The sequence below is a fragment of the Bactrocera tryoni genome, chromosome 1 (genome assembly GCF_016617805.1).
Source record: "Bactrocera tryoni isolate S06 chromosome 1, CSIRO_BtryS06_freeze2, whole genome shotgun sequence".
NCBI classification, from domain to species: domain Eukaryota; kingdom Metazoa; phylum Arthropoda; class Insecta; order Diptera; family Tephritidae; genus Bactrocera; species Bactrocera tryoni.
In genome coordinates, this window is record NC_052499.1 from 88842883 (window position 1) to 88856107 (window position 13225).

Below are 13225 nucleotides of genomic sequence, written 5' to 3' on the forward strand. Positions count from 1 at the left end.
CCGTCTGATAAACCATTCACAATGATGGATTGCTCATGATCAATCATGCCAGCAAAAGGAATTAGAAAGTGACAACCGGAAACGAAGCATGTGCTTAATAGAATTGTGAAAGAATTAGTAACGGGGCTCAGTGCAAGTCCATCAATATGCGAATGATTTGGCTTGAATCTGAAATGAACTTTTGAAAGTTTAATCAGAGCGGTCACAAGCAATTTAAAATCTAATCTAGTTTGTTTAATTTCTCAAAAAAAATTTCTGGTTATGTTATTTATTTAGAATAGTTGGATGATGAAAAGCTCATGATACAGTTCCGGTAAACGCAGGTGGAAATAAAATTCAAGGCAGGCCATTTTAGTGAGCGAGAGAATACTTCGTTCGAAAGTTCCAACAATGTCCGATTCCAAATGAGTCGATCATTAGTTTACTTACTATACATAGCTCAAACCTACATTTTGATGAGGTGGTTGTAAAACTAAATTGCTTATATATCCCATTAATTTCGGGGTTGGGGTTGAAGGTACATATGTCATAACCTAAATATTGACCAGTCGAAAAAGTCTTTTCGTATTTTGTCAATAGGCGTCGTTAAAGTAGTATATCTCCTCTGCTACCAATGATATTGTGTCATACCATATAGTGTTGGAAAGGCGAGACTTTAAGCTTTATTTAGTAAAAAAAAACTTAAATTCGGGGAAGTTGAAAAAAAGTTACAGCTGCTCAAAAATGAGTGAAAATAATGCAGAAATTCGCTATGAGTTGAGTTATGTATAAAAAAGGGAAGGATGCCACGTAAGCCACCAAAGAAATTTGTTAAGTTTACGGAGACGATGCTGTATCAGTTCGTGTAGCACAACAATGGTTCGTTCGCCTCTGTTCTGGAAATTTCGATTTACACTGATGAAGGTTTTACACTAAGAGAATCATGTCTCTAGCTTAAAAATGACAAAAAGTGGTCGACAGAAATGGTACATAACTGTTCATTTTTTTATTTATTACTATGAATATAAAGAAATTAAGTTGAAGTTTGATTAGAAATACGAAAAGTCTTTTTCGAATACCCAATAATAAATAATTTGTTGAAGAATATATACTTGTATGATGTAATTTGTGATCTCAATTTTCCAATGATGATTTATGTAGCACAATTGTATTGGTCATAAATGACTAATTGCAAATACCGTTTTGCAACAGAAAAAAATTGTTCATTTCGGCAGAGAGTGGGAGCGATAAAGGTTAAAGTGATGATAATTACTTGGAACATTGCGTGCTCGCTTGATAATTGGGTTGGGGTTACCGGTATATTGAATGAAATCACCCAAGAGAAGCAATGTATTTATTATTGTAATAAAATGCCGATATTTTTTCGAGTAATCCGCTCTTTGTGTCTGCCCACTTGTCTCTTAGAAAGTTTTGTAATGAAGGTGACCTTCGCACCACTAAACTCATTATTTAGAGTAACTGTAGGCGGACTTCCTCTTATATGGTCGCAACTATTTCCTAAATAAGTTGTTGAATTTATGCCAAAGTATTTGTACCAAGGGGAGCGCGATATTAGCAAGTTTCGCGAGGCATTAACGATAACTGTTTACATTGTATGTTTGGGCTGTAACTGGGTGAACCTGTATTTTCGGAAAGTTAGCCTTCGAAAAAACTCATTTAACACTTGAGACTATTGAGTTGTATATTTTTGTCCCCATGAATGTATAAGTTCTATTTATAAGCGCGTGTAAGCGCAAGTATGTATATTTGCGGGCATTGTAAATAAAAGTTGCCACGAACATTGGAAAGCCAACGTGAAATGCGGTCGGATGTGTGGCTTAAACAATTAATTTGCAAAAATTCAATAAATTCTCCTCATTCATTGCAATAATCTGGTACGAAACGCTGCTTCAATATTCATCAATATGGGCGCGTAATTAATATTGCTCATACGCAGTGTATTCCCACAGTGGAAATGAAAGTGTACAAACTCCATCAATAATTTGCCCGGTCGCATAATAATTTTCATAATTTCGCATTTTATTGAGATTACCTGTGTGTGTGTGAATGAGGCAATCGAAAACGCCGTTTAACACTGAACTCACACACACACGCACGAAATAAATATTGTTTTCAAAATTTGCCATTTTCGTATTTAATTAATTGGGATTGTTGGGAAATCCCTAACAATAAATAAGCACAAATTCAGCTGTAATTCTTTCTCATTGAACTGCTTCGCTATAATAGTTGTGATGAATTTATGGCAATATTTGCTTTGCTCGTTTTAAACAGTCATCTGTACTAAATGGCACGAAGACTGCTTTTCGCTTGAGCTTCGCCCTCCCTACTTGCTTAAGCATAGAATTAGAAACAGAAAACAACAGATCTGGTACCATAATTACACTCTTCGGCCCACAATTATCCACCTGAGGTAAGCCTACCAAAGTAAGCTCCAAGCGAACTGTGCGCCCCTCTATCAGGATCTTAAATTCTAGCAAACTCTCGAGTGCCTAAGCTACTTGTGAGCACATGCTAAGGCACTGCTATTGGGTTCGTGAATAAAGGGTTTGTGTGTGGGGGCGGGTGCGTTTATTGCTTTGCCATCGTGATAAGGTTTTAACAACGTCCGTCCGAGCGTCCACTTACATTAATGAGCTGTGGCCCAGCCTCGCACACACGCACACAAACAAAGCTGCTATGCCCGCGTGCTTATGTGTGCGTATGGGTATGTGCTCCATCCAATCACTCGAAAGCTTGCAGACTGCACTTTTAGTGATTGAATTTGATTCCGGTGCACCATTACACATGCAGCGAATATGTGCAAATCGCAATCTACTGTTTGTCGGCTGTGTTCCGCACTGTTTGCTGTTATGATTGCTGTGTGTTAGAAAAGCAGCAACTTTATGCATATGAATGAATTCAAACCGACAAAGCAAATAAGGGCGGAAGGCAATGTGCGCCTCTAATAATGTGCTTATAAGCCGTTAAGCTGTTGAAAACAACTACAAAGACAACAAAGCAGTCACACAAGTGTTCAACGCACATACACCGCATAAAATGAATGACCGCCCGTGTCATTGTGTGTGTCTGTATGTGTGGACAACAGGCAAATTAGGATTAAAAGCCTCAAAATTATGGCGACATATGTCACAGCACTTTACAGTTATAATTGTTTTTAAAATATTCACCAGTATTCACCAGCTTTCTTGTGCAATGCGCTGTAAAGTGGAAAGTCACCACCTCCTCGCTGCATGGACGGTCGTGCGTCCGTTATGTGCAATTATGTGCTTGAAAAAGTGCGGCGGACATTGTGTTGTTTGGAAAATGATTTACTTTCCAGCACAAGGCGGGCACGAGAAAAATTATTGCAAAACTGCACTCAAACGGCATTACATCATGTCAACGATGTGTTGCAGCAATTAAAAGTTTGCTTTTGTGAAGAGCTGCCACCTCAACAAACACATGCACACATGCTCATATATGCGAATGTCCTTGCAGTATAAACATATGTCCACAAAGCCCGGCAGTGCCCTCGGACCACGTGCCACGTGCGCACAACTAAATTAAAGTTTTAAGTGCAGTTTGTACGGGAAAAATTTAATTGGGTTTGCGCACGGCGCTTTCACACACACCCACACACAGCATGGCAGGCGACACTCGTGCATTTTTAAAGAGTTGCAATGCCTGGCACTGGCATTCTTCACCGTGGATGCACTTTGGTGAGATCCCCACCTCCAGCTTGGTGTTTGTGACAGCACTAAAAACTTCACTTCACAGTTGTTCGCCAAAATTGCTTTTGTAACTGTGAAAGTTATTGAACACGTATTATTCAAGAACATTCTAGTGTCACACGTTTTAAGGGTGAAGTATGTGGGTATATGCGATACAAAAGTAACATTCCTGATGATAAAATGTTAATGGTCCTTTGCTTTTTGCATTATTAAGTTTAATCGTTTGGAAAACGAACTTTGGATTTTTTTTTTATATTTTATGATTCCTTGCAAACTTAGGTGCATTCCCATAACTATATTTTTTTACACTCGCAACATGCTAAAGAATAAGACAAAGATTTTCAAAAATCCGGTTGAGTTTATATTAATGACATTTTAGATGAGATGAATGAAGATTAGTAATATATAATGTTTGCAAATTGTATAGGAAACCCTTTTGCAATTTTTTTGTCTGGTTATCTAGGCGATTTTACCTTTCTTGTGAGTGATTTCATTTAATTATGCGAAGAGGTAAAGCTTTTATTTATGGTAGTCGAAAACGGCTTTTCGTATCTCTAGTCAAACTTCAACTTATTTTTTTATATTTATAAAGAACTTTAACAAAATACGTACCATTTTGGTAGACCAATTTTTTCCATTTTTCCACTAGAGACATTATTCCATCAGTGTAAAGCTTTTCTGGTTTCTCGGCGAAAAACTGCGACAATTAATTTTCACAAGACTTTACTTCATTAAGGGGTCCTGCGTTGAACGAAACAAATGGTAGTTCGATAGTGCAAGGTCAGGGCTATATGGTGGATGCTTCACAACTTCCCGGCCAAGCTGTTCCAGTTTTTGCCAAGTCATCAAAGATGTGTGTGGTCTAGGGTTGTCCTGATGGAAGCCAAAGCCATTTCTGTTAATCATTTCTGCTTCAGTCTCACCAGTTCTTGACAGTAAATCGGTCCACTATTTTTCACAGACAATTCATGTGGTTCAAAACCGTTTGATGATGAATGTTAAGTTCCTTGGCGATGTCATGGCTGCTTATGTGACGGTCCTGGTCAATATTTTCCATAATTTCATCGACTTTTTCAAGAATAGGTTGACCAGAGCACGGATCGAAATTTCCATAACGGAAGCGAGCGAACCATTGTTGTGCTACACGAGCTGACACAGCATCGTAAACTCCGTAAACTTCACAAATTTCATTGGTGGCTTGCGTGACACTCTTGCCTTTTTTATAAAAAATTTCAAAATATAACGAATTTCTTCATTATGTTTACTCACTTTTGAACAGCTGTAACTTTTTTCAAGTTCCCTGAATTTAATTTTTTGGTTAAATGAAGCTTAATATCTCATCTTTCCAACAATTTATGGTATGACACAATGTGATTGGTAGCCCTGGAGATATAAAACTGCAACGACATCTATTGTCAAAATACGAAAAGATTTTTTCGACTACCTATATACTATATCTCACAATCATTATTCAGTAATTTTTTGTACTAACTGTAAATTTATTTCTTTTCTCTGAATAGCAACGGTACTTTCCAGAAGCATCAGATTAGACTTTTATGAACAAGCGAAATTTAGATTATTCTTATAACTCTTCAAAGAAATCGGAAGTGGTGTGACACATGTGTGTTCGGTAAAAAGACTGAACTTTTCATTTAGCTTGAGTTTTGTAAGAGTATTCGGCTTCGGCATATTGTTTTCCAAGTTTATGAACCAAATATTCTCCTCCATTCTTACACAGTCTACTGTTTAATTACCTTTTGAACACAAAAGCTCTTACACACTCAAATATATACATACATATGTAACATAAATTCAGAGTAAGAATAATAAAACGAAAATGGGCTCGTCCTTGAATGTGACACATTATCTGCCGGCATGACTTTAAATTCTCTTTGTCATGTGAAGCACACAACATGTGACTAGTGAAAACTTCTCGTGACACAACAAAAAATACCGAAAAAATGTGGTTGCCACGTATGTTTGTGTATGTGTTCACCGCGACCACTAAAGGCAAACTCGGTAAAATAATATTATATTACTCTGTGAGAGCGAGCGCGGGTGGCTGAACATAAAAGCCGCTGCAAGCCGAGTGCAATTTGGCGAAGTGAAAAAATTCGAAAGATAAAAGTTATAAAAAATGCAAAGAAACTTTTTTGCGAGCGCAAAACTTTCCATGTCCTCGTATGTGTTTATTTTATATGCTTCGCTTTAGTAATTGAAGCATATAAAATATTGTGGCCATAAATTTATATATTCAAAAGTGTTTAATTGGCCGGGCGTTGTTTATGTTGATTTATTATTGATAATTTATAGTAAAATATCAGAAGACACTGAGGAAAAAAATTTCAAACCTACCTATATTCACTCCGGCCAATAACACACCCCTAATGCCACTTGCCCACATTGCTCAGGAGGAATGGATTTCTAACTACTTCCCTAAAATTTCGCAAGTCGTTGATCTGAATTTATTTGTCTTTTAGTTAAGCCGATTTGAGTGTGCGACCGCGTAAGCTGTAGAATATTTGCCCTCCGCACAACACAAAAAATAATTCATAAAACAGCAAATACCTTTATGATGATAAATGTGCACGATGGAGCCACGCGGCTGCCTTGCTAACACAAAATTTTCCACTTTCTTCGCATTCCGGATGTGAAGTCTCGTGAGTCCGGATGTTGGACAAACATTTGCGCAAACATAACCGTTACCCGCCCTTCAAACGGCATAAATCTGGGCATACGTTTTTCTACTCTCACTCTCACAATTTATGCTTACTGAAGCTGCATATTCATAAAACTGTGCTTAAGTATACGTGCGTGTGTGTGTATATGTTCGTTGAAATGTTTAGAACCCACGCCGTTTTGCATCTTCATGCGGCTAATATACACCAAGGTAACCAAGCTAATAATATTATTGCTCCAATTATGTTATGTAAACGCTTAACTTTTTCGGGATTTCTTAAAGGTTTGCAAAAGCCCAATCGAAATTTATTCATTATTGAATTGTTCACCTCTAGATACTGAGAACTCTCGTTTCTCGTTCTATTCTTATGACAACCTCAGACGCAGCGTTAATTAAAGACTGGTCTACCAAGACGTAACCCCTCAAACCCAAAAATTCAAGATTCTGCATATTGTTATGACCAACGAATACAATAATTAATCTTCACAGAGAATTCTATGAATAATCGCAAGCTTATTATAGTCTCCCGTTATTGCTCTGCCATCTACATGGGCCGTAATTTGGTAAGCCAACTAGGCGTAGACAATTATGTAATTGAAAATATATTTTCGCTTTCACTGGTACACGCAGAAACCTCAATTTAGCAGGGAAAGAATAGCTATATTCAATAAATATTTATTAAAGTGTGCGCGTCATAAATATGTGTGCACTGCTCTCTTAATGAACTTGTTTACTGGAAATAAGTGTGCAAAACGAACATACTACTCTGGCACGTTATCGCTTCTATCCCGGTGAAATAATATTTACTTTCACTGCCCAAATAAACATATGTGTGTGGAGATCTCCAAGTAGACGACCAGGTAATTGTATTGGCCAACTAAAGCCACCTTTCCTGCTTACATAAATACAAAACTAAATATAAATAATACATAAGTAGATCTTGCGCGTCAGGTCGGCCGGCAGAAAACGTGTTTATGGCAGCAATTTCATGCCTTGAGCAGCAACCAACCAAAATGCGAATGACAAGAACTTCGTCACAAATGCGAAAAAGCCCGAAGTGTGCACGTATGTGTGGCGGAAAAGCAGTGTGTGTTTGTGACGGCGCAAATCTATCAGTTCATTGCTCGTACTTAAGCGCTGCAGTTTATTTGCTGCTGCCGTTTGTTGGAATTGCTGCGGATTATCCCTTAGTCAAACCGAAAGCAAATTAATAGCGTCGCATAGTCAGCACAAGCACGTAAAACATACATATACTATATATCTACATATGCGAATTTGTACAAGCGAAGTTTGCAACAAGTACACAGTTTGGTCTTGAAAACACTGATGTTACTTATACGCAGTGTGACCCATCTTCCTCAGAAGTATATGTTGTTTTGCTTATGCCTGCTTGCGTTTAGTGGGGTTTCATAATCGTTTCAACTTCAAGCCCAATTGACCACTCTCAAGAGTCTACGAAATTGTATTGCAAAGCACAATGTTCAGGATTTTTATGAAAGCAAAAAGTTAGTTCAAAAACAATTCATAGTTTTGCAAAGATGTACGGATAATGAAACTTTCTTTACCTTTATGCTTTTGTTTAATTTTCATTCAGTTTCATAAAATTTATGTCACTGACGTAAAAGTCGTAAAGGCAGTCTTCATTAGTTAATTGGAATGCATTTCATATTCATAAAACTCCCATTTCTCTAACTCTCAACGAATTTGGGTATAATTTCTTCTTTAACTATATTTCTCTTGAAAGCCGAGAGCTACCGCAAAAAGTTTGGTTTGATGTGGATATTTTACACACCTCTGGTAATGCTTTTAATGGACACCCTCGTGCTTTAATGGGCATTATGAAAAAGTTTCTCAAACTTTTTTGTTATTTCAAATATTTTTAGAAATTTAAGTGCAAAGGAAAGCGCCGAGTTTTTGTTCTGAATTCCATACAAACATTAACAAGTGCCACTTCTTTTTATGCTTTTCGCAATAATTGGGAAATGTAAAGATTGTCATAAATATATTCTCTGAAAATATGCTTACACTTGTGCGCACACATACATGTATCCAAAAAAGCAAGATAAAAGTGTAAAAGTAAATGCGAATACTCCGATTTCCGTTGCTAGTTTGCAAAATCAGCAATGCCACAAAAGCCGGTGTGCCTGCAGACGGACAAAATATTTCTGAATTTATGGAAAAGTGTGATAAATTATGCAGAAATCACGAAGAAGCCAAAATGAAATTGCGCCTACGCAGTAGAATCCCTCAAGCTGGTCAATTTCTACTCGAATAATGTATGTAAAATATATGTATATATAAATATATATGTATCGTCACCCAAAAAACAGAACAACGTAACATCAAAAAAATCAAAATTGAGTTTTTTATTTATTATGATTCACTACATCATACTATATACATATATGTAGCATAAAATGTTGAGCTTCCGCGGTCAGATGTAACCAATATGTAACTTATAACGAAAAATCAAATTTTGTTTCAATATGAGTGGTCTCTTTATATCGTTTTTCCTTCGCTTGTAAACTTATGAAAAGTGATGTTACGTCATCTTGCATTTTAGGAACGATAGTATATTGAAGGGGAAGAACTCCATCTACTTGAAAGCATGTGGTTGCCATGTCAATTTCTTCATAAAATGTAATCACATTCTTTAGTCTGATTCATTATTCCACTACTTGGAAGTATACGAATGAATACCATATTTACATTATCATAAGTGGGCAGGTGGTCGAGAGCTCGTGGCAATCTAACTTCTTTGGTTAAAATACAGCTTAAAGCAAGTTTTGTATACTCAGCTTGAATTTAGTTTTAAATATTGCCAATTAAATGGAAAAATATAGAAAGAATTCTCACTGCAAAATGACAGCCGTCTGGGCTACATGACATAAATGCCAAAAAGAAACTGCAGCAATAACCGCAAACCTTTCAAAGAGAGTTTGAGTGGTTCAAAAAGATATGTGTGTCAATTCTCTTCTTAAAGACGGGTGATTTACATTTTATTCTATTTCAAATTATTTTATCATCATTTGAAATTAAAATAATAAGTCTGAGCTATGACAATTTCATTTACCAAGATTAATAGTGAACTTTACAGAAGTTATCCGGTTTAAAGCTACTTTGTGAGATTCTTTCTATTATTGTTATAGGGTGATGCAAATAGAGGTAGTTTTTTCAATACCTTCTTTTTGACAGATCACGCGTGAGTGGTGTTAGGCTGTCGCGTTATTTTTGTTCAGTATTGTTTGGCATTTCATCATGGAAAGACTTACACTTGAACAACGTTCACAAATACACGTTCCGTAAAGAATGTGTTTCGCATATACTGAGGGAACTATTCATTCATTATTGGGTAATATTCGACCGAATAGACCACGTCTAGCATGCAGTGAAGAAAATATAGCAGACGTAGGTAAGAGTTTACACGAAGACCGTGGAGAGTCGATTCAGCGCCGTTTGCAGCAAGTCGGTCTGACGTACGAGTATGGAACGCCGTTGGCGCATTTTACGTCGAGATTTTAAATTGATAGCGTACAAAATACAGCTTGTGCAAAAACTGAAGCCGCTCGACCTTCCCAAGCGACATCGCTTCGATCTATGGGCTCTTGAAACATTTCAAGAAGATCCGACGTTTTCGAGCCAATTTTGTTTAGCAATGAGTTCCATTTCTGGCTCAATGGGCTTATAAACAAGCAAAAATGCCGCATTTTGGACGAAGAGCAACCAGCCGATATTCAAGAGCTGTCATTTCATAAAAAAACGGTTCTTCACAAATAATGCCGGTGAGAACGTAACTGTCAATGGCGACCATTATCACGCCATGATGACTAAAATTGAAGGTCGTGATCTTGGAGACATTTGGTTTCAACAAGACGGCGTCACTTCTCACACATCGCATCAATCAATCAATATATATTGAGAGCACACTTTGGTAAGTAGATATTTTCACGTTTTGAGCCGGTCGATTGGACACCAAGATCGTGTGATATCATACCGTTAGATTTTTTCTGTGGTGATATGTAAAAACTAAAGCCTAGGGTATAATCCCGGTTCTATTCAGGCTTTGGAGAAAAACATCACGTGTGTCATTCGTCAATTACCAATCGAAATGCTCGAACGAGACGCAGTCGCGACCAACATTTGAAAGAGATATCTGTAATCTTCAATAAATAAATGGCAAACAATGTTCTTTCGAATGATGTCAAATATTCCCCTATAAATTTGAAGTTTTTTGTTTTATCTTTAAACATTTATTGGAGAAATTTCTTTTGAATTCCAACAAATAATAACTTAAAATATTGACGCATACCGAAAATTTTCGATCCATGGTTTTATAATAATAGAAAACTCATAACGACACTTTTAAGGGCCAAGTACTTCACACCTTGGCACAAACCCCCTCAACCCATATGCTTGGCACGGTTTAACTGAAATTATTTGTGAGTAGAGAGATGCTGACGGAATTTACTTACTTTATTTGGTCCCATATTTCTTCACCGAAGTTCTTCAGCACAAGCAGCTCCAAGGCGTAATTAACGAATCCATACTGAAAAGTAGGGGAGAAAATATACATTTGTTTTTAATAAGGCACTAGGAGAAGCGGCTCTTAGGCAAATAAGTGTGGTATAAAAACTAGGCGAAATGAAAAGTTTCAAGAATTTCAATTTGTGTGTGTATGTGTATGCAGGATCTCGCTTTAGTGGGGTGGTTTGAAAAAGTGGGCCGACAACAACAACAACATTAGCAGTGAGCCACTCAGAGTGTCTGTGGAAAATTAATTAATTTATCAAAAGTGTGAATGCGAAACGAATGCAAGGAGAACTGAAATTCTAATGGCATATAATTATGTGCATACATACAGACATACGAACGCAAATGACAAAAAAGGAAAACTGTTTCCCCATTCCAAGCGGAATCAAATAAATTTTGCGGCAGCAGCGCCAGCTTGCGTCAAGTAGGCGGCATGGAATCCAATGTGGCAGCTGCCAGAGTTTTTATTTTTCTCTTATGACTTTCGCCATTTCGCATCATATTTCACTTAACTGATGTAATTTTCTTTATCCAATGGTATTGCATTTGCGCTGCTACGAGCTCCATTCAAAGTGTGAGGCACACTTTTCCTTCCCATAGACACGGTCATGCTTGACCCTTTGTGTTGCTGGACTTCCAACGGTAGGGATCTCGTGCAACGTGCACGCCGAGCGGATAAGGATCTTCATCTTCACACCACTGGGCACATAAAAGCAGGTGTTGGTTGGACCGCTTTGAGGCGCACTCAACCGAAAATGGATTGCCGCCTGGCAGCTTTTAATTTAACCTTGCTAGCGGTTTTTTTACGGCTGAGAATTGAAAAGCGCGACGGATAACGCGTATTCAGAAGAACTCGAAGTTTATGAGAAAATTCCTAACGTGAGTTATACGTGTTCTAACCTTAAGTATGTATGTTTTAGGAAAATCAAGAAGGGATAAATCAAAGCTTTCGCTTTGCACAACGTGTAAATAACTGTATGTTCCATTGAATTTATGAAGCCAATTGTTTCAGTTTTTCCCGCAATATCTTTTTACTTATTAATTCCCAAGTCACTTAACAAATGAGAATAGGTGTCCGATATGGTCATTAGGCAGCTGACAACCCTAGTATTAATCGGCGTCCTCTCTAGAAGTTAGAGAATATCGGATTGTGGTGGAACTTTTTATCGAGAATGCAGAAATGGTTCAAACGGTTTATGCGGCGCTTCAAATGAAAAATTGTCTTTTGCGGATTGATTGTTATACAATGTTGGTTATATGATACGAAAAAAATGGTTGAAGAACTGAAAGTTGACGAAGAAAAACTAAGAATCTATGGCCGACAAACAAAACGCGAAACGCGTGAGCACTTTCGAATTATACTACAGGGTCTCAGTGTACATTCCTCTGTTGGATACAATCGACGAAGATTTGAAGACGCGATTTTCTAGAGAAGTATTGGATAGATTTCAACTAAGTTTGTTGCTTCCAGAAACAGTATGTGCTTTGAAAACCAAAGAAATGGAAATGCTTATTGAGTGCTTGATAGGTAGATTCAAAGGCCTTTTGAATAACGACAACGTCGTGAGACGTTCGAAGCTCAAAGGTGAACTTGATCACAGGCAGTGCCATTAGAGGCAAAAGCAAAAGTAAAAAGACTACAAGTTATCGACCACTGCAATGGACCCGTTGAAGAACTGCGATGTAGACCTATAAGTTTTCTTTACATATTCTGCACACTTCTTGTGACGAATGCGAGCTCTGAACGGTCTTTTTGGATACTTCGCCGCATGAAAACGTGGTAGTAACTCCAATATATTAACACAATTAATTTGGGTAACTAGTTGCTCTAATAAGAAGTTCTTTATGGCTGGTCCAAATATCGACAAATAAATTAATCGAAACTAAAAAGAACTAAAGTGTCTAAATATGCGTAAGTTAAATTATCAAACCGGATGTCCTAAAAGTTCCGATGAAAATTCTTATTTATTATTTTCAAAAATCAATATCATTGTATCCGGCAAATTATTGTATATACAGCTATGTGTATAAATAACTCGTGTATACTTACATCCGGTTTACTAGTGATATGATAGCTTAGAGGACAGCTTAAAATTGAGTGTATGTAATTGCGCTTTGGTGGGTGGAAAAACAAGTCGTGCTGGGTAAAATTGCTCTGATGCGCTATATTTATAAGTATTTCTGTGACTTGAATGAAACTCCAATATTTTACGCATTTTTTCTGCTCCATTTAATTTCAGGAAAAAGAGGAAAGGAAAAAATTTCAGTTACTACTTCCTTTTACGAACTCAAAAGTTTCGCACTT

The 13225-nt window shown here is 37.2% G+C and overlaps 1 protein-coding gene across 4 annotated transcripts in view; it reads right to left on the minus strand.

Annotated features, from left to right (window-relative positions):
* LOC120767072 (guanylate cyclase soluble subunit beta-1) overlaps positions 1-13225 on the minus strand; it is a 106191-nt gene that overhangs the window by 84552 nt on the left and 8414 nt on the right. For all 4 annotated transcript variants that reach the window (XM_040092933.1, XM_040092931.1, XM_040092930.1 and 1 more), the window contains exon 3: positions 10863-10936. In XM_040092933.1, coding sequence (XP_039948867.1) covers positions 10863-10936 — 74 coding nt within the window. The remainder of the gene's footprint in view (positions 1-10862; positions 10937-13225) is intronic.